Source organism: Callospermophilus lateralis, chromosome 14 (assembly GCF_048772815.1).
Source record: "Callospermophilus lateralis isolate mCalLat2 chromosome 14, mCalLat2.hap1, whole genome shotgun sequence".
In the NCBI taxonomy this organism is placed as follows: Eukaryota; Metazoa; Chordata; class Mammalia; order Rodentia; family Sciuridae; genus Callospermophilus; species Callospermophilus lateralis.
This window is the reverse complement of record NC_135318.1, coordinates 766,047-792,724: the sequence shown is the minus strand read 5'-3', so window position 1 is coordinate 792,724 and position 26,678 is coordinate 766,047. Positions and strand designations below refer to the sequence as shown.

Below are 26,678 nucleotides of genomic sequence, written 5' to 3'. Positions count from 1 at the left end.
AGCTGGAGAGCATGACTCAACTCACTTCCCTCACAAAACATGGAGCTCCTTTCTGAATTCCTTAGGAGACTAGGGTTTCGTCCATATCTCTGTGTCCCCAGGCCTGTGACGACTGCCCTGGCCCCCAAGCGTCCTCAGTTTCGGCAGAACATAAAATGGCAAGCTTTCTGCCTCTGCAGGTGGCCTGAGACTCTGGTGGCTCTGCCCCCATCACTTTGCCCATGCTGCCCTGATGGACTCCATAGGGTGCACAGGACGCCCACCTCCACCCTCAGTGTGTCTGGATTCAAAAGCTCAGTGTCCCAGGTACATACCTGGCAGTGGAAGCACCCTGCTGAAGCGTCCCCTCTCCTCTTGACCCTCTGTCCTGGCAGACTCCCCTCACAGGGAGAAGGCACATCTTCTTTGGCCTATCTGTCATGTTCTTGGTACAAAGCACACCTCAGAATCACGCAGATATGTCTAATCAAAGCCCTGAGAAGAGAGTGAATAGTTCGCACTTCAGGGTTGATGGACATATACATACCCTGCTGCAGAGCATGGAGGCCTCCCAGTTAAATGTTCCCACCAGATCAGGGTCAGCTGACTATTCCTAAAATGATTTGCACGGATGGCCTGAACCTGGTCTGCCACGGCCCTGCGCAGCCTTGCTCCCTAGAGCCCGGGGACAGCATGCTGGGTGGGGGCAGCTCCATACCCTCTGGGCTGCACTGCAGGGCCAGGACTCTGATGCTGCTCGTCTGTCCCCAGATGGATGTGGACGCCGAGGAGAAGCGCCATCGCACACGGTCCAAAGGGGTTCGAGGTAGGCCCCCTGCATCCGCAGTCACTTGTGTCCTCTGGTCACTTTGGTGGTCCTGACCCCCAACACCCACTTTGGTGGTCCTGACCCCCAGGTCCTGGTGATTTCCTGGGGGGGCTGCCCATGATAGATGATATTGCTCACCTCTTCTCCATCTCTCTGCAGTTCCCGTGGAACCAGCCATACAGGAGCTGTTCAGGTCAGTGCTCTGTGGGTCAGGCCTGCCCCCACCAGCCCTGCAGACACCCCCACCTGCACTGGGCCCTGCACTCAGCTCCCCGCAGCCTGCCACACCCTGCTGCTCTGGTGACGTTGTCCTGGAGACTGGCTAGTGAGCGGCGACCCCGACATGTGGCTCTCTGGGCGCCTCCTCCTCTGAGCCGTGGCGTGTGGCTTCTGGGTAACCTCTTCTTTCCTGTTGCAGCTGTCCCACTCCTGGCTGTGACGGCAGTGGCCATGTCAGTGGCAAGTACGCCAGACACAGAAGGTAATGCCTGCCTTGCTTGCTGTGCTGTCTGTGGTGCCTGGCTGCCCGCCTGGCGGTGGAGATGCGGGTAGCTCTGGGAGGACTGCATGCCGTGCCCTCTGCTCCTCCCCTCGCCTCACCAAACTCTCATGAGGACAGCCTTCTGCCTCGGAGGAGGTTCTCACCATACAAGCCACCCCAGCTTTGGCAGATGATGATGTCCCCTGGGACCATGCACGTCGAGAACACCCACTCAGCATGCAGGCACCAGGGCTGCCCAGGGCTTCCTGGGGAGAGCGGGCTCCTCCTTCCCATTTGTTCCTCGCAGTAGCAGCAGCAAGACAGCAAACCTTAGCAGATAAATTGAAATGGGACCTACTGACCTGGGAAAGGCAGCCTGGACTTGGCACCTGGGCAGCCGCCAGGTGAGGTCAGTCTGGGGTGCCAGGTGTTTAGATTACACCAGCCAGATATGGCGCAAAGTGACAGTTATCATGGGTGTGCAGATGGTGAGGTGGCCAGTGGCCTAGTGGCTAGACACTCATCCCAGCAGGAGCCACTGCCTTCCCATGGCCTGTGGCTGGACGTGGCTGGCCTTTTGTGGAGATCCAGGGTTTCCTGGGGGTGCCTTGCTAACTGTCGGGATTTGGGTTGAGAACTGAGCTCACTCCATCCTGAAAAGCCCTCTGTGGCCAGGCCCACACCACCACTCCTGCGTGGGGCTGCAATGGCTCTCGGTGGCCTCTCCCCCTGCCTGTTCAGTGGAACAGTAAGTGGTGGGTGAAATCAAGCAATTATTTTGGCTCTCCATTAGTGAATTTAAAGGAAAAATTACAAACTACTCCCCAAGGCTGTGGTAGCCAAGCAGGTGGCCAGGTAGTGAGTGCCATGAAGAAAGGGCCGTCTGCCACCCCGTTACTTGCCAAAGGGTCACTAGACATTTCCCCCACCAGGAATTTTTTTATTTAATTTACTAAATTTGATTAATTTTGTTATTGTTCTTGTGACGTGAGATAGTAACTTGCTGGACAGCCTCACTGAGGTAGGCACAGCTTGGCGTGCTGGCCAGGATGTCCACCTGTGTGCTCCCAGCCTCCAGGCTCAGGACTGCTCTGTTTCCAGCAGAAGCAGATCAGCACATCATGAGCCAAAGGGCTGCATTCTGCTACAAAAAGAAGTTACTACATTTGGCTACAAAGTTTTAATTGAATTTACGCTAGGTATAATTTTATAGCTGCGGTTTTGGAAAAAAAAAATGAAGTTCCCCCAAAATTATTTCAAAAACACATTGGTTTCCGTGCCCTGCAGAGGATTGCGGGGGCATCGATGGGCACACTAGGCCTGGCAGCCCCTGGTGTATGCAGAGGGCATCTGCCTCTGCCCCTACTTCTCCCCAGACACCCATGTCCTCACCAAGGTGCACCCAGTTGGCACCAGATTGAGGTGCCCTTGCAGGAAGCACGTGTGCTGCTGCCCATGGGGCTGGACAGTGGGGCCTCGCCCTCCTCCCAGCTTGGTGCTCCCACGTGGCCACAGAGGCCCAGGAATCTCAGGGAGCTAATTGGGCGGGGTGTGGGAGGGCTCGTGGGGAGCCACGCTGGACTGCTGCCCACAGGTTCTGCCTGATCTCACACAGCACCGTCGTGTTTTTACCATGACTTCCCCGTCATTACTAGGGTTCCTAGCACCGCCGCAGAAACGCGCCATCAGGAGACTCGGTGTGGTGTAGTCGGGAATGAACTGCCCCCACTATCCAGATGCACAACTGAATCTGATTCCCCCATGCCACCAGGTGTCCACGGGGCCTGGAAGGAGGCCAACACCCAGGACCCTGTGTCCCTGGCTGCAAGGGGGATGCAGACTGCTGTGTAGGACCTAGCGCCGTTCAGAAGAGAGGCCACTGTCCAGACTTGCAGGGGGTCTCTCTGAGGTACACAGGGAGATTTCCTAGGATTTATTTATGTTTATGCCTGCACAGTATCGGTAATTTTTAGCTAAAGCATGACATTCCATTTCTAAACTGAAAAAAAAAAAATGCTGCCTATTGTAGCCAAAGGTGCATGTATGTTAACATCTTATAACTAGGGCTATTTCAAGAGATTCGGAAGGTTTTGTGTATACCTGGCTTTGTTTTCTTTGTTCTTTACAGTTTTAAAAGATTCTACAGTTGCAAAGCTTACTTTTGTGACAGCTACTTGTGCTGCGTCACCTGCTCAAGCTGCCTAGAGCAGCTGCAATGCTTGCCTGGGCTGGGGGTCCCTGGTGTGGCTTGGCACCTCGTGCCTTTCAGAAGACAAGCAGAAGCCTCAGCATTGGCCACAGCGAGATCATCTGTCCTTTTTAGTCATTTAAGAAGACACTGTCACCAATGTATCCCCTGAGGCCAGTTTCACCTTGCTCATGTGTCCCCTCACTTGTGGCCAAGTGGAAAGGGGCTCTTCTGGCACGGCCAAGTCCCACCAAAGAGGCAGGCAGTAGCGTGGGACAGAAGTGGGGGCCACCAGTGTGACGCATCCTGGGGGATGATAGCCACATGATGAGCCACCCACCTTTCACCCTTTGCTTTCACATAGGAGACCCCCAGGCATCACACGTCGCTCAGTGTGGCCACCTCGTGCTCTCCCCCCCACGTCCTGCTGCCTTGGGGGTCACTCTGAACTTCTGGTAGCAGCCTTGGGGGTGGACAGCTTGTTTTCTTTTCCTGTGTGAAGGACAGAGGGTTGTGGATTTGTAAGAAACTGGGAATCAAGAAGAATCAACCACCAAATGAAACCTGAGAGAGGAAACAATATTTTGAAAGAGGAATGCAGATTTTTTTAAATTTTTAAATTTGTTTTAATTAGTTGTACGGGACAGTAGAATGCATTTATACACTTTGATATGTCACACATACATGGGATATAACTTCTCATTTTTCTGAGTGCACATGTTGCAGAATCACATTTGTCATACAGTCACATCCATACATACAGAAATAATGTCTGCTTCATTCTACTATCTCTCCTATCCCACATCTCCTCCCCTCCCCTCCCTTCAATTCCCTCTACCTAATCTAAGGTAATGCTATTCTTCCCTAGTGCCCCCACCTTATTGTGAATTAGCATCCACGTATTAGAGAAAACACTCGGCTTTTGGTTTTGTGGGATTGGCTTATTTTTCTTAGCATGATATTTTCCAACTCCAACCATTTATTGGAAAATACCATAATTTCACTCTTCTTTAAAGCTGAGTAATATTCCATTGAGTATATATACCACATTTTCTTTATCCATTCATCTATTGAGGGACACCTAGTTTGGTTCCATAGTCTAGCTTTTGTGAATTGAGCTGCTATAAACATTGATGTAGCTCTGTTACTGTAGTATGCTGATTTTAAGTCCTTTGGGTATAACCCGAGGAGTGAGATAGCTGGGTCAAATGGTGGTTCCATTCCCAGTTTCCTGAGGAATCTCCATACTGCTTTCCATAGTGGTTGCACCAGTTTGCAGTCCCACCAGCAATGCATGAGTGAACCTTTTTCACCACATCCTCGCCAACATTTATTGTTGCCTGTGTTCTTGATGATTGCCATTCTGACAGGAGTGAGATGAAATCTTAGAGTAGTTTTGATTTGCATTTATCTAATTGCTAGAGGTATAGAGCACTCTTTCATATATTTGTTGATCAATTGTATTTCTTCTTCTGTGAAGTGTCTGTTCAGTTCCTTAGCCCATTTGTTGATTGGGATATTTGTTTTTTGGTGTTAAATTTTTTGAGTTTTTTATATATCCTAGAGATTAATGCTTTATTAGAGGTAGATGTGGTAAAGATTTTCTCCCAATCTGTAGACTCTCTCCTCACTTCATTGTTTCTTTTGCTGAGGAAAAAACTTTCTTAATTTTAATCCATGGAATGCAGAATTTAAGATCCTGATTAAAACTGGCAGGTAGGAGTAAGGTCATAATATTTGTTTCATGAATATTTTACATTGATTCCAAAGCTGTATCTTTGAACAAAAGATATTTGTAGATATTTATTTGTGTTAACAATTCATGAAGTATTTGCAGTAGCTGGTAAACCTTTGTTCAAGTGCAGTTAAATGTGGAAGTTCAACATCTATCAAGGTTTGTGTAGCATTACATTAGGCTGAGCCTCCTACAAAGTACAACTGTGACATATATTTATCTTCAGAAACATCATTAGTATCTGGACACAGGAATCTGCCATTTGTTTTTCCCAACTGAGATTTCATATTAGTAGCATATAAATATCACAAAACACCATGAAGTTTACAATCAGGGCGAGAAGTAATTCTTATATCACGAACCCAAATGCGACCTCTGTCTCTCCTGCGCACGGTAAGCCTGGCCTCTTACTTTTGGCTCTCATTACCATACCGCTGTGAGGTGGCTCAGTGTCCCACCACCCAGCCCTCGCGGCCTCCACCAGGTCATGCTCGGAGGTAGCTGGACACATTCATGCACCTCACACCTGGTCCCTCCACAGAGCTACCCCTTTCAGAGGCACACACTCTGCCTCAGTCACCCCAGGACTCTTAGGTTTAGGTCCTGGACCCGGGAAGGATATGCCCTGGTAGCCATGGCCTCCACACCTGCACTTCCTCCAGCCCCAGAAGGCTGGCTGTGTCCCGTGAGCTTTGAAATGCCAGAGACAAGAGCCCCATCCTGTGCCCAGAGTAACACCCGGGCCAGCGGGGTGCAGGGAAACGCTGGGCGCTGGGTACTTGGAAGCCACCAAACCAGGTCAGGGAGCCACTCTTCTCCTGACCTGCCCAGCAGGGAAGGCTCCAAGGTGGCTCCAGCCCAGGCGGGCAGCTGGCTGTGAGCAACTCAGCACTCAGTGCAGAGGCCAGCCTGGGCTCCTGCTGCCACTCAGCTCCCCACTCCCCACCAAACCCCAGCGGAAGGCACGCTCTGGGGTGGGACTCATCCCCGTGTTACCGTGGCATCCCACAGATGGAAGACTGGCACCTGTGGGCAGAGCAGGGCTCTGTCCAGAGAAATCTCTCCTCTCCCTACACTGTGGCTGCTCCAGCATGTGCCACCATCCGTCAGGAGGCACAGCCATTACCTCAGGGGCTGCGCGACCTGACGCCAAGTTGGCCCTGAAGAGCTGAGCGCCAATGCGCTTCCCAGAGGCTGCCCTTGGCCCCCAAGGGATGGTCAGTTTATTGTATTTGAAGGGTTTTTTTTCTATTTTCCCAAAGAAATTCCCACTAAAAATTAAAAATAAAAATTATCAAAATTTGTTAAAATTTACTATAATACAATGGTAAGCAATGGGCAGGATTGGAATTTTAGCCTCATCTGCAATAGTGATATGCAGACTGGATGGGATTTGCTACTTCTTTTAGATTTTTGGGTGAGCTTGCATTGCCAGAGGGGCGTGGATCTTGGATCAGAGCACGGATCCTGGATCTTTGCACATGTGTTTTGTGATCCTTCTGAATTGATTCTGACATTTAATAGGTTTCATTTATATTTACCGTTCACAGCTGCTTTTTAATGACTATTTGTTGAGCATAGGTATCTGACCAAGTATCTGACCCGAATTTAGCCTGCGAGGCTGCACGTGGACCAACCCCCTGAGGTGATAGTGCTGTTCAAACCGTCCCACTTTAGAGAACTCGGAGCTGAAACATTTAACTGTACACCTAATGCTTCAGGGGGTAGCTTGTCTTTGTCCCTGACATTCTGGATCACTCTGGCCTGTGGCCACGGTCCTCTGCGGGTTTGCTCCTCCCACACCTTCCCAGCCCGTGGGACTGCCAGGGCGGCAGTGGTGCCTGTCCTCCAGGGAGCTCGCCTGGAGCTGAGGGAGCCTGCTTCCTGATGTGTGTGGCCTCATTTGGATCCTGCCAACAGCCTCAGGCGATATCGTTCATGCCTGGACAGAGACCACCCACTAAAAGCTCTGGAACAGAGCCAGGAACCGGCTGAGAGAGACTGGAGCACAGCAACTGGCAAGGGAGAGGAGCGTCCCTAATCCAAAGCAGAAAAAGGAAGAAGAAACGGAGGAAGAGGGGGAACGGCTCACATGCCTCGTCTATTTCACTGGCTTCCGATAGATGGAATTCCATTTGCACTGAAATAAAATACCTCAAAAATAATTGCTTTTTTTCCTAGCCACACTTGAAAGTTCAACACAATTCTCCACATTTAATTGCGAAGCTGATTTTACTTAGTAAGGCCCCATGTGTGGGAATGAGGACCCACTTGGGTGCGTGCACGCATCGCGGTGTCTGCGGGTGCTCTCGTTAACAGACGCTGACACACGACAGGACGCAGTGGGCACTCACCAGGGAGCCTGTGCAGGAAGCCCCCTCCCAGTCTTGGTGTTGACTCAGGTCCACAGGAACAGACAGACCTGTGGTTCTCTGTGGGACACCGTTGTGCGGCCATCACCCACCAGGGAGCTTCATGGCATGCCCGTCCTGCTCTGGCCCCTCTTGCTGTACGCCAGAGGTCAGGACAGACCTTTCAGCATTGCTTAAGAGCATGGCACCGGGCACTTGGAACAGGACATTGCACTCTAGGGATTATTTGGGGTGCAGTGGATGCCCCAGGGCCACCTCTGCTCCAGTTGTGTGTGCAATCACAAAATTGGGCATCATTTTTGGAATGTGGTGGCAGTTAGCTGTTAATGTCACTACAAATCCTTTATTTACAAGAGTCTGGCCACTGTCCTGACAGCAGTCTGTCTTCTGCTGTCTCTGCTATCTGCCTGTCAGTTCCGTGTCTGGGCATGCTGTCACCTGTGGCACAGCACACTGGGACCCCACCATGGATCGGAGACCACACACCCAAGCAGGCTGTGCCCTTCAGGGGACATTTCTGATATTGGATAAACTGAATGTGTGTTTGAAGAACTCAATGTTCAAAGAAAGGATCGTGAGTGCTTCCAGTCAAGACACTGAAGACAGTGAGTGTCGTGATAGGAGCCCGTGCCGTGGAGCACCCTGTGGGCCAGGTCTGGACTGAGCACTCAGTCTGTCCTGACGTCCTGACTGACAGCTAAAAATATGAGAACAGCTTTGGGGCAAACTGTACACACAGGCCTGTGGTACAGCCACTGCCTGGCCTTACCCACCAAAAGGCCCAAGTGCCATCTTGCCACCATCTGGGCTGAGGCCCTTCCTGCCCTCAGCCTCTGGGCAGAGCCCCGTGGATGACAGAAGAAGCAGCCAAGTTGGAAATTACCCCCATGCCTGCTGGAGACGGTGCAGACCTCCTGGGCTCTCCCCGCCCTCTCTTTGGAAAGGACTGCCCTGCACCTGTGGGCCCTCCGGACTTCCATGGCCTCTCTGTGCACCACCCCTTCCTGTTCAGCGGTCTCTCAGCACACTCTGAGGGATGCGTTTGTCGTCACTGCTGGGCTGTTATGTTTGACATCCCAGAGAGATGCTTCCTACACCAAGGAGTCATGTCCCAAGACTCTGGAGAGAAGAGAGCGCAGGGAGAGGGAGCCTCGTGGAGGAAAGGCTCTTACAGAGTCATCTGGTGCAGCAGGCAGAAGGGCACCGCCACTCCCTCTCGCCTTTCCAATCAGGCCCCCCCCGAGCTTCCAGGAGCCCTCGGCTCAGGGAGCGGCAGGCGCAAAGAGGAGTGGAATCTGAGGTCACGTTCACCACCAGCAGACAGAGGCGTCAGGTGCTGGCAGACCTCACCAGGGACAAGAACTGGGGTGGAGAGGGCGGCTGGTCACACACAGTGCTGGGACTGCCTGTCCACAGCACGGGCCAGGAGCTGCCCTGCTGCGGCCCCTTCAGCTGTGGGACGAGGGTGCTTCCTCCCCACCCATCCCCTGCGGCAGGAATTAGTCCCAGGTGCCAGAGCCACTTCCTCCTTCCCCCTTTCTCCTCTCTGTCTGGCAGGGCAGCAGGATGGGAGCACAGGGCCTGGGAGGCAGAGGCAGCCACTCGGGGTGAATGGGTTCCTCCGTGCACAGAAGACTAGCAGGTGCCAGCTGGAGACAGACTATTTAGGAAACCCCAGGGGGAGGGGCCACCGCACCTGGGTCATGGGGCTGGGCTAGAGGTGGAGGCTGGCAGAGCTCAGTTTCAGGCAGGTCTCCTGCACTGGCCTGCTGGTGCTGGCCCTTGTGCTGAAGTTAGCTCTCGCACCCTGGAGCCAGTGCAGGGGTGACCAGAGCACAGGCTAAGGGTGGCTGCTAAGGCCTGTTTTGTAACTTCCGTGTTTCATGGGTACTTCCTGCTTCCCACAGCTCACAGGCACTTCTCTATTGAGATTCGGTGGTCTTCAGTGTCTCAGCCCACACCCAACCCAGATGGCCTTTTCTTCCCCTAGCTTCACCAGCCCTCCTACTCCCCGGCCCAGCCCACCTCAGAGAGTGACAGGTAGGCCTGTAAACAGGGAGGGCTAGGGCTCTGTGAAGCAGTGCACCACCTTCCCTGATGCTGGTGTGGTTCTGGCAGAGAAGCTTCCCAAATCAACCCCATGTGAATTCTAAGGAATGTGGAAGGGACATGGCCTGGAGTCCCTCCGCTGGATCAGCCAGCACAACCCGCCTGAGCCATCTCTGTACTCATCCCTGGGCCTTGCTCACCGCAGGGGTGGGGCAGGGGGCCTCAGGGCCAACAGGGATGAGCAGCGGCTCCAGGGACTGTCCAGTTTTGAAGCACTGGAGAATCTGAGAAGCAGGAGAGGAGTGGCTGTCTCAGTGTCCCCTGCTGGCCCTCCAAAGGGCTTGTTGGCAAGAGAAGCCAAAGACCACTCCTAGGGTGGCTCAGACAGGAACGCCGGAGGGACTTGCTCCTGTGCTTAGGGAAGAACTGACATGACCTTGGAGGTCATGGGACAGGGGGCTGGCCTCCATCACCCTCAAGGACATGGCAGCTCAGCTGGGCACCCTGCATCTGGGCCAGGGGTCAGTGTCCTCTGTCGATGTTAGTTCTCTGAATTTTAGGGTTTTTGTTGTTCTTTCCCGAGCTATTCTTCTGCTCTAGATGCAATTCTGCATTTGTTTGTTTGTTTCACCTAACGTGAGCCTTCCCATGTCATTAAATATTTTAATTTTTCCTGGCTTACTTCCATCTGATGCTTATGCTGTAATTTATTTTCTTATCACTAAAACTGACTTAGATTTCTTCTCAACTTTTTTGTGCTCTATTCAATGTGGTAGAATATTCTCTGCCAGTGTTTTTAGGGCCTTGATTTTTCCCTAGAGTAGAATGCTGTAGGGACAGTCACAGGGCCAAGGGCATGGGAGTTCGGCTGTTCCAAATGTGGACCTGCTTCTGTTCCCCTGAGTGAGAAAGTCAAATGTCCTGCTATCCTCTATAGATAGCATAAAGTATAATCGTTTTTAATGTACTTCCTTCTCATCAAGAAAAGAATTGTCCTGTGTTTAAAAATACCATTTTTAAGGATCGACATCTATATAGCCATGGCTTTGCCAGAACATTCTGGAAGATGGAATGGTTAGCCAGCAAGGGGCTGCTTCTCCTCTGTGAGCATGAGCTCAGCTCCTGACCCTCCCTCCTGGGCATGATTGTGGCTGACTCAAGGCTCAGGCCTGCAGGCAGAGAGGCCTCCACCCTTGATGAGAGCAGGGTCCCTGTCTAGACTGCAGACGCCCCATGGTGATGGAGGGCAGGCCCCTCAGCCCCTCCCCTGCCACCTTGAGTGCTGCATCCTGCTCAGACCTGCAGGTAGGCAGGTTCCTCCGCCCTCCTCCCCCAGCCCACCTGGCCTCCTCCAAGACCCTCAGCATCGTGGGACCCCTGGAGTGGACCCTGAAGACTCCCTCCATCTCCCAGGCCACCTGCAATGACCCTCAGCATCGTGGGACCCCTGGAGTGGACCCTGAAGACTCCCTCCATCTCCCAGGCCACCTGCAATGACCCTCAGCATCGTGGGACCCCTGGAGTGGACCCTGAAGACTCCCTCCATCTCCCAGGCCACCTGCAATGACCCTCAGCATCGTGGGACCCCTGGAGTGGACCCTGAAGACTCCCTCCATCTCCCAGGCCACCTGCAATGACCCTCAGCATCGTGGGACCCCTGGAGTGGACCCTGAAGACTCCCTTCATCTCCCAGGCCACCTGCAATGACCCTCAGCATCGTGGGACCCCTGGAGTGGACCCTGAAGACTCCCTCCATCTCCCAGGCCACCTGCAATGACCCTCAGCATCGTGGGACCCCTGGAGTGGACCCTGAAGACTCCCTCCATCTCCCAGGCCACCTGCAATGACCCTCAGCATCGTGGGACCCCTGGAGTGGACCCTGAAGACTCCCTCCATCTCCCAGGCCACCTGCAATGACCCTCAGCATCGTGGGACCCCTGGAGTGGACCCTGAAGACTCCCTCCATCTCCCAGGCCACCTGCAATGACCCTCAGCATCGTGGGACCCCTGGAGTGGACCCTGAAGACTCCCTTCATCTCCCAGGCCACCTGCAATGACCCTCAGCATCGTGGGACCCCTGGAGTGGACCCTGAAGACTCCCTCCATCTCCCAGGCCACCTGCAATGACCCTCAGCATCGTGGGACCCCTGGAGTGGACCCTGAAGACTCCCTCCATCTCCCAGGCCACCTGCAATGACCCTCAGCATCATGGGACCCCTGGAGTGGACCCTGAAGACTCCCTCCATCTCCCAGGCCACCTGCAATGACCCTCAGCATCATGGGACCCCTGGAGTGGACCCTGAAGACTCCCTTCATCTCCCAGGCCACCTGCAATGACCCTCAGCATCATGGGACCCCTGGAGTGGACCCTGAAGACTCCCTTCATCTCCCAGGCCACCTGCAATGAGGCACCCAGGCAGGGGCATGCATCCCATGGGAACCAAATCGTCCCTTCTGAGGTCACAGGTGGGAGGGACCGACATCCTGAGCAGCATGTGAAAACTGCCCCCTGGAGTGTCAGTAACTTCTGGGGACCAGCCTGGCAGAGCCAGAACTGAGAGAACGGTGGGAAGGACGTAGGAGCAGGGTGCATTCCTTCTGCAGACCCCACCCTGCCCAATCCCGCCCCAAACCTGAAGCCAGCAGGCAGTGAGCCCACTAAACACCGCCCCGGGCACCTACCATGCGGAGGTACTGCTGGTCTGACAGGGCTGCTTTAGAGTCCCTGCCTTCTGGAGATACATGGGTGGCCCAGGGACACGTGAGAAGGGCACACCCAGCACAGTGCTTACAGGTGACCTCAGACATATGGGCACATTGTGGTGAGACCATGAAGGCCTGAGCAGATGGCAGGGCTGCCTGAGCCAGGTGAATGTCAACTCAGCCAGTTCCTTCATGTCAGAAGTCACGATACTGGTCAAGAATCACATGGAGACAAGTTTGATCACAGGTAGATCATAGGAGAGTACAGGTAGTTAAGAAGTTGTTCTGTTACACCAATTATTAAGTGCTGACTGCACACATAGCTCTCTATCAGAATCTAATAGTTAGGGACAAGGAGATGGCCCTTCCCCAGAAGATGGTGTGCTGTCCAGCAATCATGTGACAGAGACAGGTGCACACAGGTACCCAGATGTGCAGGGGTGTGCAGAGATGGTGTGTCCAGAGATGAGCAGGAGGCTCAGACAAAGCACCGCGCAGAGCCCTCCTGGGCTGCAGGATCCCAAAGCCTCTGACCAGGAGACAGAGCCATGAGTCCAGGATGCTGACAGGTCATGGGAAGTTGTTTCTATTTCCATACTTGTGCCACTTGTGAATGCAGCACATCAAGCATGGCTGAGCTCAGTGCAGACAAAGAAGGCAACAGCCCAGGGAGGCAGGGGAGAACAGAGGCTGCTGGAGCAGGAGGCCACCTGGGGTGCTGCGGGCACAGGGGCAGAGGTCAGTGCTGGAGAAGGGGCCCTCCACCAAGGCCCACAACAAGACCGCCTGTATACACCTGTCCTTAGATGGCTGGGGATGAATGCACAAGTGAGCCAGGCCTGGAAGTGCTCTGTGCATATGAGCTGTTCAGATCTCACCTTGTCAGGAAAATAGAGATAAAGGAAGGGAGGGAGGGAGGGAGGGAGGATTGAAGAATATCCAGGTGGGGAACAGGGTGCTGCAGACTTCCTGTTTGCCTGTGGCTCCTCAACCCAAGGAGGCTGAGGTCAACAGAATCGCTGTACCACCCAGGTGAAACTATGCAGCCAGGGTGTGGTTGCTGGCCCAGAGACTGCCGGGAGAGGAGCAGCTCAGACACTTGGGAGAGGAACTAGGATGCAGAGGTTGAGCAGGCAGCCAGGAAGGAGAGGTACAGGCCCCCCAGGGCAGAAGTTCCAGCCAGCCCACGTGGCGCAGCCTCACAGATTCACTGGCGGCCTACGTCTTCAGACTCCAGAAGGACTGGGAATACCATGAGACTGATCTGGGTACCCACCCAACCTCAAGTCATTGATTTTGCAGCAGAATCAGTTTAGGAGAAACAAAGTCAATGCAGACTGTAGACCTGCACCTGGCAGGTGCCTCCCTGAACATGAGATGCAGGCTGGCATGCAGCCAGGGCCAATGCTCCTGAAGGCACCTCACCCCGGCAAGTCTGGGCCCGGCCTTCATGGGGACCTGTCTGCTCCTGAGACAGAAGAGGTAAGACGGCTGCACAGAGGCTGGCAGGAAGGTGCCTGGATCCCACAGAGGACAGGAAGGGGCAGCACTGGGGTGGTCTGGGCTTGGACTCCTTCAGAGACTGAGTTTCTCTGGGCAGTCTTTAGATGTGAGGCCCGGGAAGCCCAAGAGCTCACTGTAGGGAGGAGCATCTGAATGGCTGTGAATATTGCACCTGCCTTTTCATTTTAGGCTCTGGTTTGGGTGCTGCTGTTTGGGTTTTTCCCCTAAGATGATATCACGCCTGTGATTTTTTTATGTCACCCTGGTCTGACACTGAGAACCAACATATCCACAGCTCCAACTCTGCACACATAGCTCTGTTGACCCTCGGAAAGGGCTGTCAGGGTTCAACTTGGGAGACTGACCCACTTTAAGAAAATTCAAAGAACCCCATGGCAGTAGGAGCCACCAAGCTCCTAGCAGGCTCCCTGGGGACCTGAGTCCCTTCAACATCCCATGAGTCCAGAAAATGCAGCTGAAGGCCAGGAGTTCTGATCGGTCCTTTCTCCAGTGGATGAGAACTGAGGCCCGCAGAGGCAAAGTCCCTGAGAGGAGGCAGAGGCTGGAACCCTCTACAAGTGTTTCCTTAGTGCAGGTCTGGGAGCTGCCCCAGGGCTGAGGGTTGTCTTCCCATCTCAGGAAGATGAGGGCAGCCGTACCTGAGAACGCTGGTGGGAAGTGCCTGTTTAGCATTGTCAACGTGGAGATGATGAGGTGGCTTCAGGCACAGGGCAGCAGCACCATCGACAGCCAGCCTGCTGAGGAGCTGGAGTCGGTCAATGAGATTCAGGCTGAGAGAGCATCCACCACGGTTACTCAGCAAGTTTCCTGCAGAATGAAAGAAGAAGTGTGGCATTTCTCTGAAAAAGAAGTTTCCAGGGCTCAGGTCTCGCCCACAAGAACAATAGCTGTCCCAGGTTGGCTACGTTGAAGACTGTCCAGCAGAAGCACTGCCTCATCCACAGGGTTCTGGTCAGTGTTGGCCGTATCATATGGGCGTGAGGCCCTGGGTCCCCAGTGGTCAGTGCCCGTGGGGACTGTTGGAGACAGGCTGGAGCCTCCTCACCAGAGTGCTTCCTCGCATCCTCTAGAGGACGGATGCATTGATACATCACAAGCTCATAAGAGCCACACTGAGGGCCTCCTGTCTGCCAGGCCACACTGCAAGACCATGCTGCTTCCCGTGCTCCCAAAGGCCTGGCAGCTGCCAAGAGGCCTGGACCAGACAAATGCCCCATGGGCTTCCAGAGGTGTGCTGGGGAAAGAGGGTGGCTGCCCTGCCACTGCAGCTTGTCCCAGACAGAAGGGCAGATGGAAGAGAAGTAGGTGAGGTCGGCCGACAGATGGGTAGGCAGGTAGGTAGGACAGGTGACCAGAGATAGAGAGGTGGGTGGAGAGGTGAGAGAAGAATGATGGAGAGAGGGATGACAGAGACTGAGAAAGACACAGATGGTGACAGACAGCAGAGGGTGGTGACAGAGATGCCAGCAAAGAGACGATAAGTAGATGATGGATGGCTTGGTACATAGGAGCAACACAGGAATGTGTGTGTATACACAGAGATCACAGTCATGGGTAGGAATGATACAGGATACATAGAGAAATGATAGGTAGATGGTGGAGACTGGGATAGAAGATAGAAATTGGTTGAAACAAATAGATTGATAATAAATAATAGATGATAAAAAATATCAGCTGCCCCATGAATCAGACCTAAGCAAGGAAGCAGGCTCACCATGGCCATGTGCCCTCTGAGCAGGGATTGTCCAGGGCCTGGCCCCCTTGCAGCCAGACTGGGCAGCCCCAAGGCTAGGGGCTCCTCCCTGCTCTCAAGGCAAACATGCTGTGGACAGACAAATAGAGTTGCAGAGTTCAGAGAACAGAGACCCTGACAGGAGGAAGTTGTCCTCAGAGCACCTTTCCCATAAGATTCAACTCCACCCTGTTGGAAATAAAGAGGAATTTTCTGTTGCTTTCTCTTGGGTTACTTTGTGTAAGGGAAAATTGTCCATTCAAAACTGGTGCGCGTTGTCTCAAGAAAATAAAAGAGTTTTGTCAACCAAGCTCTGACAAAGGAGAAAGCTGTGCTGGGAGCAGTGGAGACCCACAATCTCCACCACAGCGTCCGTGACCAGGTATGCAGCCCCAGGTGCATTCCCGAGTGTGGCCAGAGGGGGCAGTGTGCACGATGAAGAAGCCCAGGGGACACCTGAAGAGCATGCAAGGACACCTGTGCCCAGGCGAGCAACAGCACAGACACGGCAGCTGGCATCTAAGCATGACAGACCCCAGGAACATAGAGGCCATCACAAAGCACTTGCGAATCCTCTTTACGATAACTAGATTTCAGGGCTCATTACCTGTAGCCTGGTGCTCAAAAAACACGGAGTCAGAGCCTCCGTTTCTCAGTGCTGCACTTCTGTGTATCCACGCTGTGCTGAGAGTTGTGAGTGTGTGTGAGTGTGTGCACACGCACATGCCCACACTGGCATATACTCATAAGTGAGGTCATCACTTTGTGACCTAGGGATGCTCAGTGGCATCTCTCCATCACCTTCCTTCCACTGCCAGGATTTTAGGTCATGGTAGAGTTTCTTGTCAACCCCTTCAAGACAAAGTACTCTGTCTTGGACCATCTGCAGCAGGACATTTAGTGTGCCTTTCAGGAAAAACGGGGAATATTGGCTTTTCTCTATTTTGCCTCTGCTCTGGGAAGGGATACGGTTCATTTCTCAGTTCCTCCTCTCTGTCTCGGTTCCTGTGACCCTGGATGTGGAGCCAGGTGGCTTCAGGAACCCTGAGCAGAGGCTGTGAGGTCATTGCCACGCTGGGAAACGGACCCACCTTTGCCAGGAAGCTGCCATGATGCACAGACAGGGTGTTTCTTCCTGCCTGTGTGAAACAGCTCCATGCCTTATGCTGCAGCACCTTTCCACAGGGGCACCTCCCATCAACCCGACACCTCAGACAGACGAGTGGACACTGCCGGGCAGCCTGGTTGCTCTCTGGTATCATTTCCAGCAATTTTCCGTCAGAGTCCCTTGAGCTGATGTAACCAGGAGGCTCACTGGAAGGAGTGTGTGATCTGTCCCCAACAAAAGAATCTTTTCTGACAAATGTGGATTCGGCTCTTATCTGACCTGGCAGAAGAGGTGCCGGGAGGCACAAGTTCAGTCCTGTGCAAGGGGTGCTTCCTCCTGTGTGGGCCACTCCACTGTCCAGGTGAAAAGTCGGTTAAGTGACTGGAAGTCTCCTGTCCACTACAGACTTCCACTGCTGTGGTGTGTTGGTCACTAGTCCCAAGGGACTGGATACTTCTGGAGGCCTCAAAACCCCTGGAGCTCTTGCTGACATAGGTCGTCACTGAGGAGCCCCTGGGAGCCTGAGCACTGCGCACAGCAGTCCAATCTGCTGGGGTCGCTGAAGAGAAGGATCATCAGTTGAAGTGAGTTTGTCCTAACACTCTCAACATTCTGAACTTACAAATGGAAGGACGGTCAGTGCTGTGTTATAGACTGACTTCGTTGAAGCCCACACACCGGTAGAACCCAGCCAGGCACCAGGGCTCACAGGCCAGTGCTCAATGTCAGCACCACCAGCCAACAAAAGCCACCTTCAACGCCTGTCCCTCTGCAGGGCACAGTGGGACCAAGGAAAGTGACACACGCAGGGTCCTGAAGTCAAGGGCAGAACAGTAACCTGAGGCACCACCACAGGCCCCCCAAGTCATCGGGGGAGACCCAGGTGGCTTACAGGAGATGCTAACTCTGGCGGCACTGTTTGTAGGATGAACCATCCTGGGCTCTGGGATGACTGGGAATGGCTGGAAGGAGAGGCAGAGCTCCAGAGGGGTCTTACAGGGTCTGTGGGACAGGAAGCTCCAGGCAAGAGGAGCCAGGCTGAGCAGGGGATGCAGGACAAGAACAGCAAACGTGGACCCTGATGAACATTAGCTGTGAGGTGCTGTGGCCATCGGATGGTGTGGGAAAGACGTGGATAAACTGGACAGTTCCTAAGAATCGAGGTGAAGGGCACACACTTACAGGCTTCTACTGCTATGCAGAGCTCACTCCACTGGTGGAAGGAGCCTCGATTCCAAAGGCAGAAGCACCTGGGTCAGAATAACACAAGAGGAGAATGTGGGGGCTAGGAAACAGTCAATGCTGGCAGAACCAGTGGCCCCCACCCCTAAAACAGCTGTCTCTTCTGCTGGCCTCGAAGACCCTGAGTCGCAGCCTGCTGTCCCTGGGCAACCCTTAGCATTGGACAGTCCTTGGTACAGGTGCTTCTAGAAGCTGAGGCAAAACTGGGTCTCAGAGCAGGCAAAGTCCTTAGGTTTATGTGAGGAACAGACACCTCTGCCACTCTCCTCCCCAAAGCCTGGTGAGCAGGAAGCAGATTTGAAATTGTTCTCCAGGGAGAATCCAGGAGGACTCCTGCCCGATGTCACTCAGACTGCCGAGGGCCAGCAGGAGGGCTGGATTTCTATGTGTGTCCCACCCCCATATTGAGACCCAGTGGTCTCCAGGTCTGGATTCCTGGTGTGACACCTGCCAGGATGTGCCCTCCAGGGGAACCTGAGAGACCTGCTCTGGGGAGTCCAGTAGCCTCTCAAGTCATTGTCAACTTTCCTTCCCTGAATGAGGATGGACAGCTAAAGACTAGACATGTGAGGAGAGCTCTAGAATGGAGAGAGCAGATTAGGCACAGAGAAGAAAATGCCAACAGAAATGAGAGTGTTCGCAAAGAAATGGAAAAATGGTCTATTTAGAAAACAGGAATTCTAAGAAACTCAGAAAATAAAAATAGCAAGACATAAAAGCTCAAGAGGACCAAAGACAGAGTCGAAGACATGGCCCAGTTGGCAGGAGGAATTGTGCTAAGAGCCAGGAAGAGGGACCAATGAAAGAGCCAGGCTGCAGGCCAGCCCTAGCTGCCCTTGTCCAATCAAGGCCAACACAGCCCTGGGCACTGCCAACCGCCGACCCGCCCATTCTGCTGAAGAGCTGGGAGAAGCAGGCTCCACACCGGACACCTGCCGGCCAGCCCAGGGCCACCTGGAGGGATATCAGGGGCAGCTGTCCAAGTTCTGAAGCCTCCCACCTGGAGCTTGCTTCCCTGCCAGCTCAGGAGTGGTGCTGCCTGGGAGGGAGGAAAGGGGAGCAGGAGCAAGGAGGAGAGGGCCACCTGGACCTGGGCAGGTGGGAGAAAGACCCTGCCCACCTTGTGTGCCCTGGTCCACCTCTCAGCTGACGGGACAGAGGAAGAGGAGGCGTGTGCCGTGGCCTTCAGGAGTGAAAGGTGCACGTGTAAGAACCTCGGCTGCCGGGAGCCGTGTCTTCTGGACAGCTGCTTGGAGAGGTGCACTTGAGTCTGCCCCGCGGGCTCCTGGGGACGTCCTGTGCGGGATGCACAGAAGCTCCAGAGCCTCCCCACTCTTTCTCCCCAGTTGGAAGAAACTGTTCTTGGGCTGAAGGAGATTAAAGTCACTGTTATTTTGACTTTGAATTATTTTGCTTAAGGCAACAAACATTTATAACAGGCTATGCATTTTAAAGAGACTTTTCTAAAGATATGAAGCAAGTCTCTGCCATCCAGAAACAGAGATTTGTTCAAATCTCCTCATGTTTAGTTGGTTAGAGAACCAACTAAACACTTTGAACAAATTTTTCTTGAATATTTTTAATGCATAGAAAATTTATATCAAATTTAAACTAAATATACATATATATACACATGTACAATTTTCTTTGTAAATAACCCACATAAACGATAAAAGGACAGAATGAAGGAAATACATTGATATAGAATTAAAACTGAATAGGTTTAATTAGTTGTGTGTCATTGTAAAGAGAGTTCAGGAGGAAGTTTGAAATCTTGGCCCTTTAATAATCAGTGATTCAAATCACTTGTAAGGTCCTCTAAGTGTTGTAGCTGTTCTGGAGATTTGTAAGAGCGACACACCGACTCTGTCCAGGACGAGAGCAGATGACAGCAGAACAGACCCAGGCTCGCCAGCCCCTGCCCATGAGCCTGTGGGACCTGGAGTCTCAGAGTGAGTCTGAGAGGAAGCACGGAGCTGCCCAAAGGTGGCCACCAGCTGGTGGCTTAGCGGCCACCTCTCGCGTTCCTGGGCCCTCAGCTACGTGATGTCCAAGTCTTCTCTCACGGGTGTGCACAGGACACTCCAGATCATCGGGCCCTCCTCATCATATCACTCTCTCCTCTACCCATAGAACCCCAGGCATCACGACTGGATCTACAGGGGCTGCCTGGATACAGGGCCCAGCCTCCTCCCAGACAAAAGCTGTTGTTGTTTTAAGGGATCCTCACAGGGACCAACAAGAAGGAAGGCGTGATGCCTACCACCTTAGCAACCAGGAAGCAAACCTTCACGGACAGGGACCTGCAGAGCCGGCCCAGTGCTGCTTGGCTGGGAGGCCTGAAGAAGGTGCTCCAGACATCTGTCCCTCCAAATGGGATTGGGTAGGGGGGGGATGTCCACCTAGGGTCATCCAGAGGTCTCCCAGGGGGTCTGGCAGACATAGTGTATAAAGGTTTAGGAGAACACAGCCCTGGGGTAACCCCTGTGGTCAGGCTGAGCTGTGGCTATGACTGGGCACTCCAGAATCATGTCAGACACCATTTCTATTATCGCCAAGAAACAGTCTCAACCTTGACTTAATGGATGCTTTTCAAGCTACGTGTCTGGCACCTCTGTGCCTCTGACCGGGAGGCAGAAGGTCCTTGACGTCACCCAGCCTCACCTGCTGCAGCTCTACCATGTACTTGGAGGCAGAGGACACGCGGCCAAACCTGGGGTTCTGTTTCAGCGATTGCATCCCCTGCCTCTATTAATGGATCATGCAGCCTCAAGTTCAGGGTCACAGAAATCAGGCTTGTGAGCATGTGACACCTGCAATTTCAGATGAGGGAGTTCACGGGGGAGCTCCAGATGGCCCTGTTTACACAGGTTAAGAACAAAGGGTCAGAAAGCCTCACCAACCAAAAGCTGTTTGGAAAAATCCAAAGCCACACTCAGGAGGGAGGAGCTGGGAGGACCTTGGAGAAAGCTGAGTGCAGCCCTTGACTTGTAACTTGAGTTAAAACATGGAGGCCCAGGTCTCTCGTCTAATGTAGCATGTATTTTCTTTCACTCCACTTACAGCACTCTGGACTGTCTCTTCCACCCATGTACTTGCACGGTACATAAAGCACAGGGGTAGGACCCTAATCTGTGATGTAAGTCGTGGCTGGGTCTCATGCCTGATGTCCAGGGTGGGAATCACTGTGGACACAATCTAGGCATGTTACTAGAGGCCCGTCTTGTCAACAGGAGGCTACTGAGCTGCCACACTCTTATGAGTAGTCCTATGTACTAACTCCTTGAAGTTTCGACTGTGTGTAAGACACAGAATTCCATCTTTTCTGTGTTGTATATCAGGTGATGAGAATGGAAGACAGGATGTGTGAGTGACGTTGAAATCTGTGACTTTGACTTAGTGTTCAGGGCTGCATTTAAGCCTGGGGTGTGCTCAAGCTCCTGGCCACAAGGGCACCCTCGGGGCCCATCTGACCCCAAATTCCACCATGTTCCTCAGGGGTGGGAGGGTCTGCCTGGGCTGTGGGCATGCAGGATACAGCCAGGGCCAGCTGGGGCCTCCTGGGCTCTAACTCCATTCAGGGGTCTTAAGCCGCTGCCCAAGTCCAGGCCCTTCCTCCCCTGGCCCCCAGACCCTTCCCCGCAATGCCCACTGCCCTCCCTGGCATTCTGCCTTCAGTGGGTGTTTATGGAACCACTATGATGCTCCAGAGGGTCTGCTGAGCTCTAGAAGAACGTCCAGGAAGCCTTGCCTGATGATGGACATGTCTGTCTGCTGTCCAGAATGGTGGCCACTTGGAATGTGACAAATCCAAGAGAGGTTTTGAATTATAATTTTCTTTAATTTCAATCAAATAGTTACATATGCCTGGTGACTACTGTATTGATCCTGCAGCTCCTAGACCAAGAACCAGTTCAAGGGGCGCTCTCCCACCCCCTGAAGGAGGAAGGCAGTGTGAGGCCCCAGGCCCGCCCAGAACAGCAAAGGCACTCCTTCCTAATCCACAGAGAAACCTGGTTTGTTCCATCGGGAAACCCTGCAGAGTGCCTGGCCTGGGCAAGGCTGGGTCGGCCAGTATGGAACCACAGCTGGTGGGGGCTTCGCCACACCTTGGAGAAGCAGAACTCAGAATGCGACAGTGACTTGAATCCCAAGGAGGAAGTTGAGCTTGGAACCTATGCACAGGGAAGAGGAGGGTGAAGGCCGAGCTCATCACCCGAGGGACTCCACCTGCTTCTCCCAGTCTGGGACGTTCCAGCACTGTGGCTTTGCACGTGTGAACAGACAGGAGCCCAGCTGGAGCTGGGTGTGACTGCAGAGTCAGGCAGGCTGCCCACATCACCTCCTGGTGCAGAGGACGAGGGCAAGACCCACCCTCCCTCCTTCCAGGCTCACAGAAGGTGGACTCCACAGAAGGCACACCCCAAGCCACGCCCCAGAGCAGCCTCCCAAGGCCTCCCCAGCATGCATTAGGTTGTGTTCTCAGAACCAAGAGCCTCTGCGGATCTGAGCAGCTCCCTGGTCACAGGCTCCTTCCCCCCAGGGCCCACTGCCCTGTGGTAGAGGAAGTGTGTCTTGGGTTTGAATTTGTTGTCACACTGAAACCAGATACCAGGAGCTGACAGTCAGTGAGAATGGCAAACAGAGAGGACAAAGGGATGTTGTAGGCTTTGTTTGCATTTCAGGTTAAGGGACATAGTGAAAGCCCTTAGCAACCAACCAGGTGAAGTGGCAGGAAACACTGGGCGTTTATAGCCAGCAAATGCCGGTGGTGGGAAAGTGAATCCAAATGATTTGCAAAAGTATAGTCAAGGAAAGACATCTGCTCAGGTGGAACACAGGCAGGAAGGAAGCAATTTAAGATTTTAGTATCCTCCTAGCACATGGCAAGCTGAGACCCAGGTCCAGCCCAGGTGTGTACCCCGTGTTAAGGAGGGAAGCCTTGCGCTTCCACATCACAACCCAGCTACCTCCCATGGCCTGTGACATGTTGCATGTACTCAGACCCAGCGACTGCTGGACTCCAGGCACTCCCAGAGTAGGAACTGTGGCTTTGGAGGCAGGTTAGCTCCCACCTGTGCCTTCCATGCCCACCTGGCTTCTATGATCACACCTGGGTTTTCTGTCTTGGTCAACAACTTATGCTGCTCCCTCCTCTCTTCTCTTTCCTCCCCGTTCTCGGCTTCTCCAAAGCACACTGATGGACTGGAAGCCCTTGGCGGGACAGTGCCATGGGGCACAGCCAAGGCAGGGGTTGTGCCTGCTGCCCCACAAGGAGGAGCAGGTGGCAGGAACCCTGCTCTGGGGACAGAGTGCCTCTATAACCTCAGGACCCAGACACCCACCTCTGTGGTGCTCTGCAGTTGGAGTCCATGCTCCCAAATGTCCTCACAGCCAGACCCACCATCTTCCAAAATCCCAGTCATTCTACTGCAGCCGCGAGTAAGAAGACCATTCTGTCCTGCTCTGCGCTCTGCAGCATGGCCGTCTCCAAGTCTGCACCAGTGCCGTCCTGAAAGGGTGGGTTCTGGGCATGCACGAGGAGGGAGGGGGAGAGGGGCCCTCCTGCCCCTGAAGAAGTCCCCACTGCCAACCTGAGGGAAGAAGCATCCCAGAAGACACATGGCCCTGTCTGCCGTCGTGCCTCAGGATCCTGGAACTGGGCTGACAGTGGGCCTGGTGACCGCTGGTTGAGAGCCCACGATGCAGAGCTCTGCACAGACCAGCAGGCATCTGACACTCACAGGAGAGCCATGAGCAGAAGGATGGCAAGACAGTGGCCACCGCAACCCTAAGCCTAGGGGACCTGAGGAGCGGCAGGCCTCCTGGGCTCCCACTGACACTGCCTGGGCACCTTCAGGGCGCACCTAAGCAGGTCCGCCAGAGAGACGGGCCACCATGGATCTCAAACTGACTCAGTGTCAGATGTGAACTAAACATGAGAAAGCTGCCCCAGAAAATCTCAGGATCTTTCACAGATTCCATATTCGAGCCAAGCATAGTGGCCACAGTTGTGGATGCCAGCAACTCTGGAGGCTGAGGCCACAGGATCTCACGTAAAGCTAGCCAAGGGTCTGCCTCTAAAACAATAAAAAGGGCTGTGGAGGCATCTCAGTGGTCCAGCACCTGGTAATCCCCTCCCCCAAAATCCATATCTGAAATATGCTGCAGACCACATCCTTCCCTACACTGCAGACCACGTCCTTCCTTACACTGCAGACCAATGTCCTTCTCTACACTGCAGACCACGTCCTTCCCTACACTGCAGACCACGTCCTTCCCTACACTGCAGAGCAATGTCCTTCTCTACACTGCAGACCAATGTCCTTCTCTACACTGCAGACCACGTCCTTCCCTACACTGCAGACCACGTCCTTCCTTACACTGCAGACCAATGTCCTTCTCTACACTGCAGACCACGTCCTTCCCTACACTGCAGACCACGTCCTTCCCTACACTGCAGACCAATGTCCTTCTCTACACTGCAGACCACGTTCTTCCCTACACTGCAGACCATGTCCTTCTCTACAATGCAGACCACGTCCTTCCCTACACTGAAGACCAACATCCTTCCCTACAATGCAGACCAACGTCCTTCCCTACACTGCAGACCACATCCTTCCCTACACTGCAGACCACGTCCTTCCCTACACTGCAGACCACGTCCTTCCTTACACTGCAGACCAATGTCCTCTACACTGCAGACCACGTCCTTCCCTACACTGCAGACCACGTCCTTCCCTACACTGCAGACCAATGTCCTTCTCTACACTGCAGACCACGTCCTTCCCTACACTGCAGACCACGTCCTTCCTTACACTGCAGACCAATGTCCTTCTCTACACTGCAGACCACATCCTTCCCTACACTGCAGACCACGTCCTTCCCTACACTGCAGACCAATGTCCTTCCCTACACTGCAGACCACGTCCTTCCCTACACTGCAGACCACGTCCTTCCTTACACTGCAGACCAATGTCCTTCTCTACACTGCAGACCACGTCCTTCCCTACACTGCAGACCACGTCCTTCCCTACACTGCAGACCACGTCCTTCCCTACACTGCAGAGCACGTCCTTCTCTACAATGCAGACCACGTCCTTCCCTACACTGAAGACCAACATCCTTCCCTACAATGCAGACCAACGTCCTTCCCTACACTGCAGACCACATCCTTCCCTACAATGCAGACCAACATCCTTCCCTACAATGCAGACCACATCCTTCCCTACACTGCAGACCACATCCTTCCCTACAATGCAGACCACATCCTTCCCTACAATGCAGACCAACGTCCTTCCCTACACTGCAGTCCAACATCCTTCCCTACACTGCAGACCACGTCCTTCCCTACACTGCAGACCACGTCCTTCCCTACACTGCAGACCAACATCCTTCCCTACAATGCAGACCAATGTCCTTCCCTACACTGCAGACCACGTCCTTCCCTACACTGCAGTCCAACATCCTTCCCTACAATGCAGACCACGTCCTTCCCTACACTGCAGACCACGTCCTTCCCTACACTGCAGACCACGTCCTTCCCTACACTGCAGTCCAACATCCTTCCCTACACTGCAGACCACGTCCTTCCCTACACTGCAGACCACGTCCTTCCCTACACTGCAGTCCAACATCCTTCCCTACACTGCAGACCACGTCCTTCCCTACACTGCAGACCACGTCCTTCCCTACACTGCAGACCAACATCCTTCCCTACAATGCAGACCAATGTCCTTCCCTACACTGCAGACCAACATCCTTCCCTACACTGCAGACCACGTCCTTCCCTACACTGCAGACCACGTCCTTCCCTACACTGAAGACCAACATCCTTCCCTACAATGCAGACCAACGTCCTTCCCTACAATGCAGAACATGTCCTTCCCTTCACTGCAGACCACGTCCTTCCCTACACTGCAGACCATGTCCTTTCCTTTGCTTTTCCTGGCTGTAGCAATTTCCATACTTGCTTTGCTCCTTTGTTTCTAAGGGATGCAGGCATTGAAAAGGCTGAGCCCAGGCGTCCTCTATTTTAAGGCCAACAGAGCCTGAGGAGTCAGCCAGCTGTCTTCAGAGCACAGTCAAACCCTGGCATCCAGGTGGAGGGACCTCTCCCAGGTGGGCAGCCTCCCCAGGGCACAAGGTCAATGACGTTCTCTCTGCTGGATCCTGAAGTGTATCCCAGGAACAGTAATGGATTTTTGCCACCAGTACTGTTGTTCTAAATGTCTTGACATGTTGGCCACTGGGACAGCTGGCTTCCCAAGCCCTGAGGAGCCCTGTGTCTGCTGCACAGCTAGAGGCCCGAACAATGACCAACAGCCCCAGCATTCCTCACGGTGGTTCTCAGCATTGCTCTCTCATCAAGCCCTGGCCTGACCTCTCAGTGCGTGACAGCTGAGTGGTCCTCACTCGGCCGATGGCTCAACCAAAGAGTCCTGACAAAGGCAGATCAAATCCACCATGCTCCAAGCGCAACACATGCTGCCCCTACCTCCTGAGTCCATGCCTGCCCACTGTGCTCCGCCCTTCACTGGCCACCATGGCCTACGCTGGGGCTGAGGGTGCAGTAGAGCCTCCCTAGGGTCCCGGCTGCTCCCCCACCCCTCCCACATCCAAAAGCACTTCTGGCAATGTGACCTCCTCCTCGGTGCACCTGCCACTCTGTCCACCACCAGGGCAGCCTGGCAGCTGCCCCCCACTCCTCTCCAGCCTCACACCAAGCTGGCTGTC

The 26,678-nt window shown here is 53.6% G+C and overlaps 1 protein-coding gene across 7 annotated transcripts in view; it reads left to right on the top strand.

Annotated features, from left to right (window-relative positions):
- The first annotated feature begins 750 nt into the window (after window positions 1-750).
- Window positions 751-26,678, top strand: part of Myt1l (myelin transcription factor 1 like) — a 147,455-nt gene continuing 121,527 nt past the window's right edge. For all 7 annotated transcript variants that reach the window (XM_076832546.2, XM_076832547.2, XM_076832543.2 and 4 more), the window contains exons 1-3: window positions 751-805; window positions 968-1,001; window positions 1,227-1,289. In XM_076832546.2, the coding sequence (XP_076688661.1) occupies window positions 751-805; window positions 968-1,001; window positions 1,227-1,289 (152 nt within the window). The remainder of the gene's footprint in view (window positions 806-967; window positions 1,002-1,226; window positions 1,290-26,678) is intronic.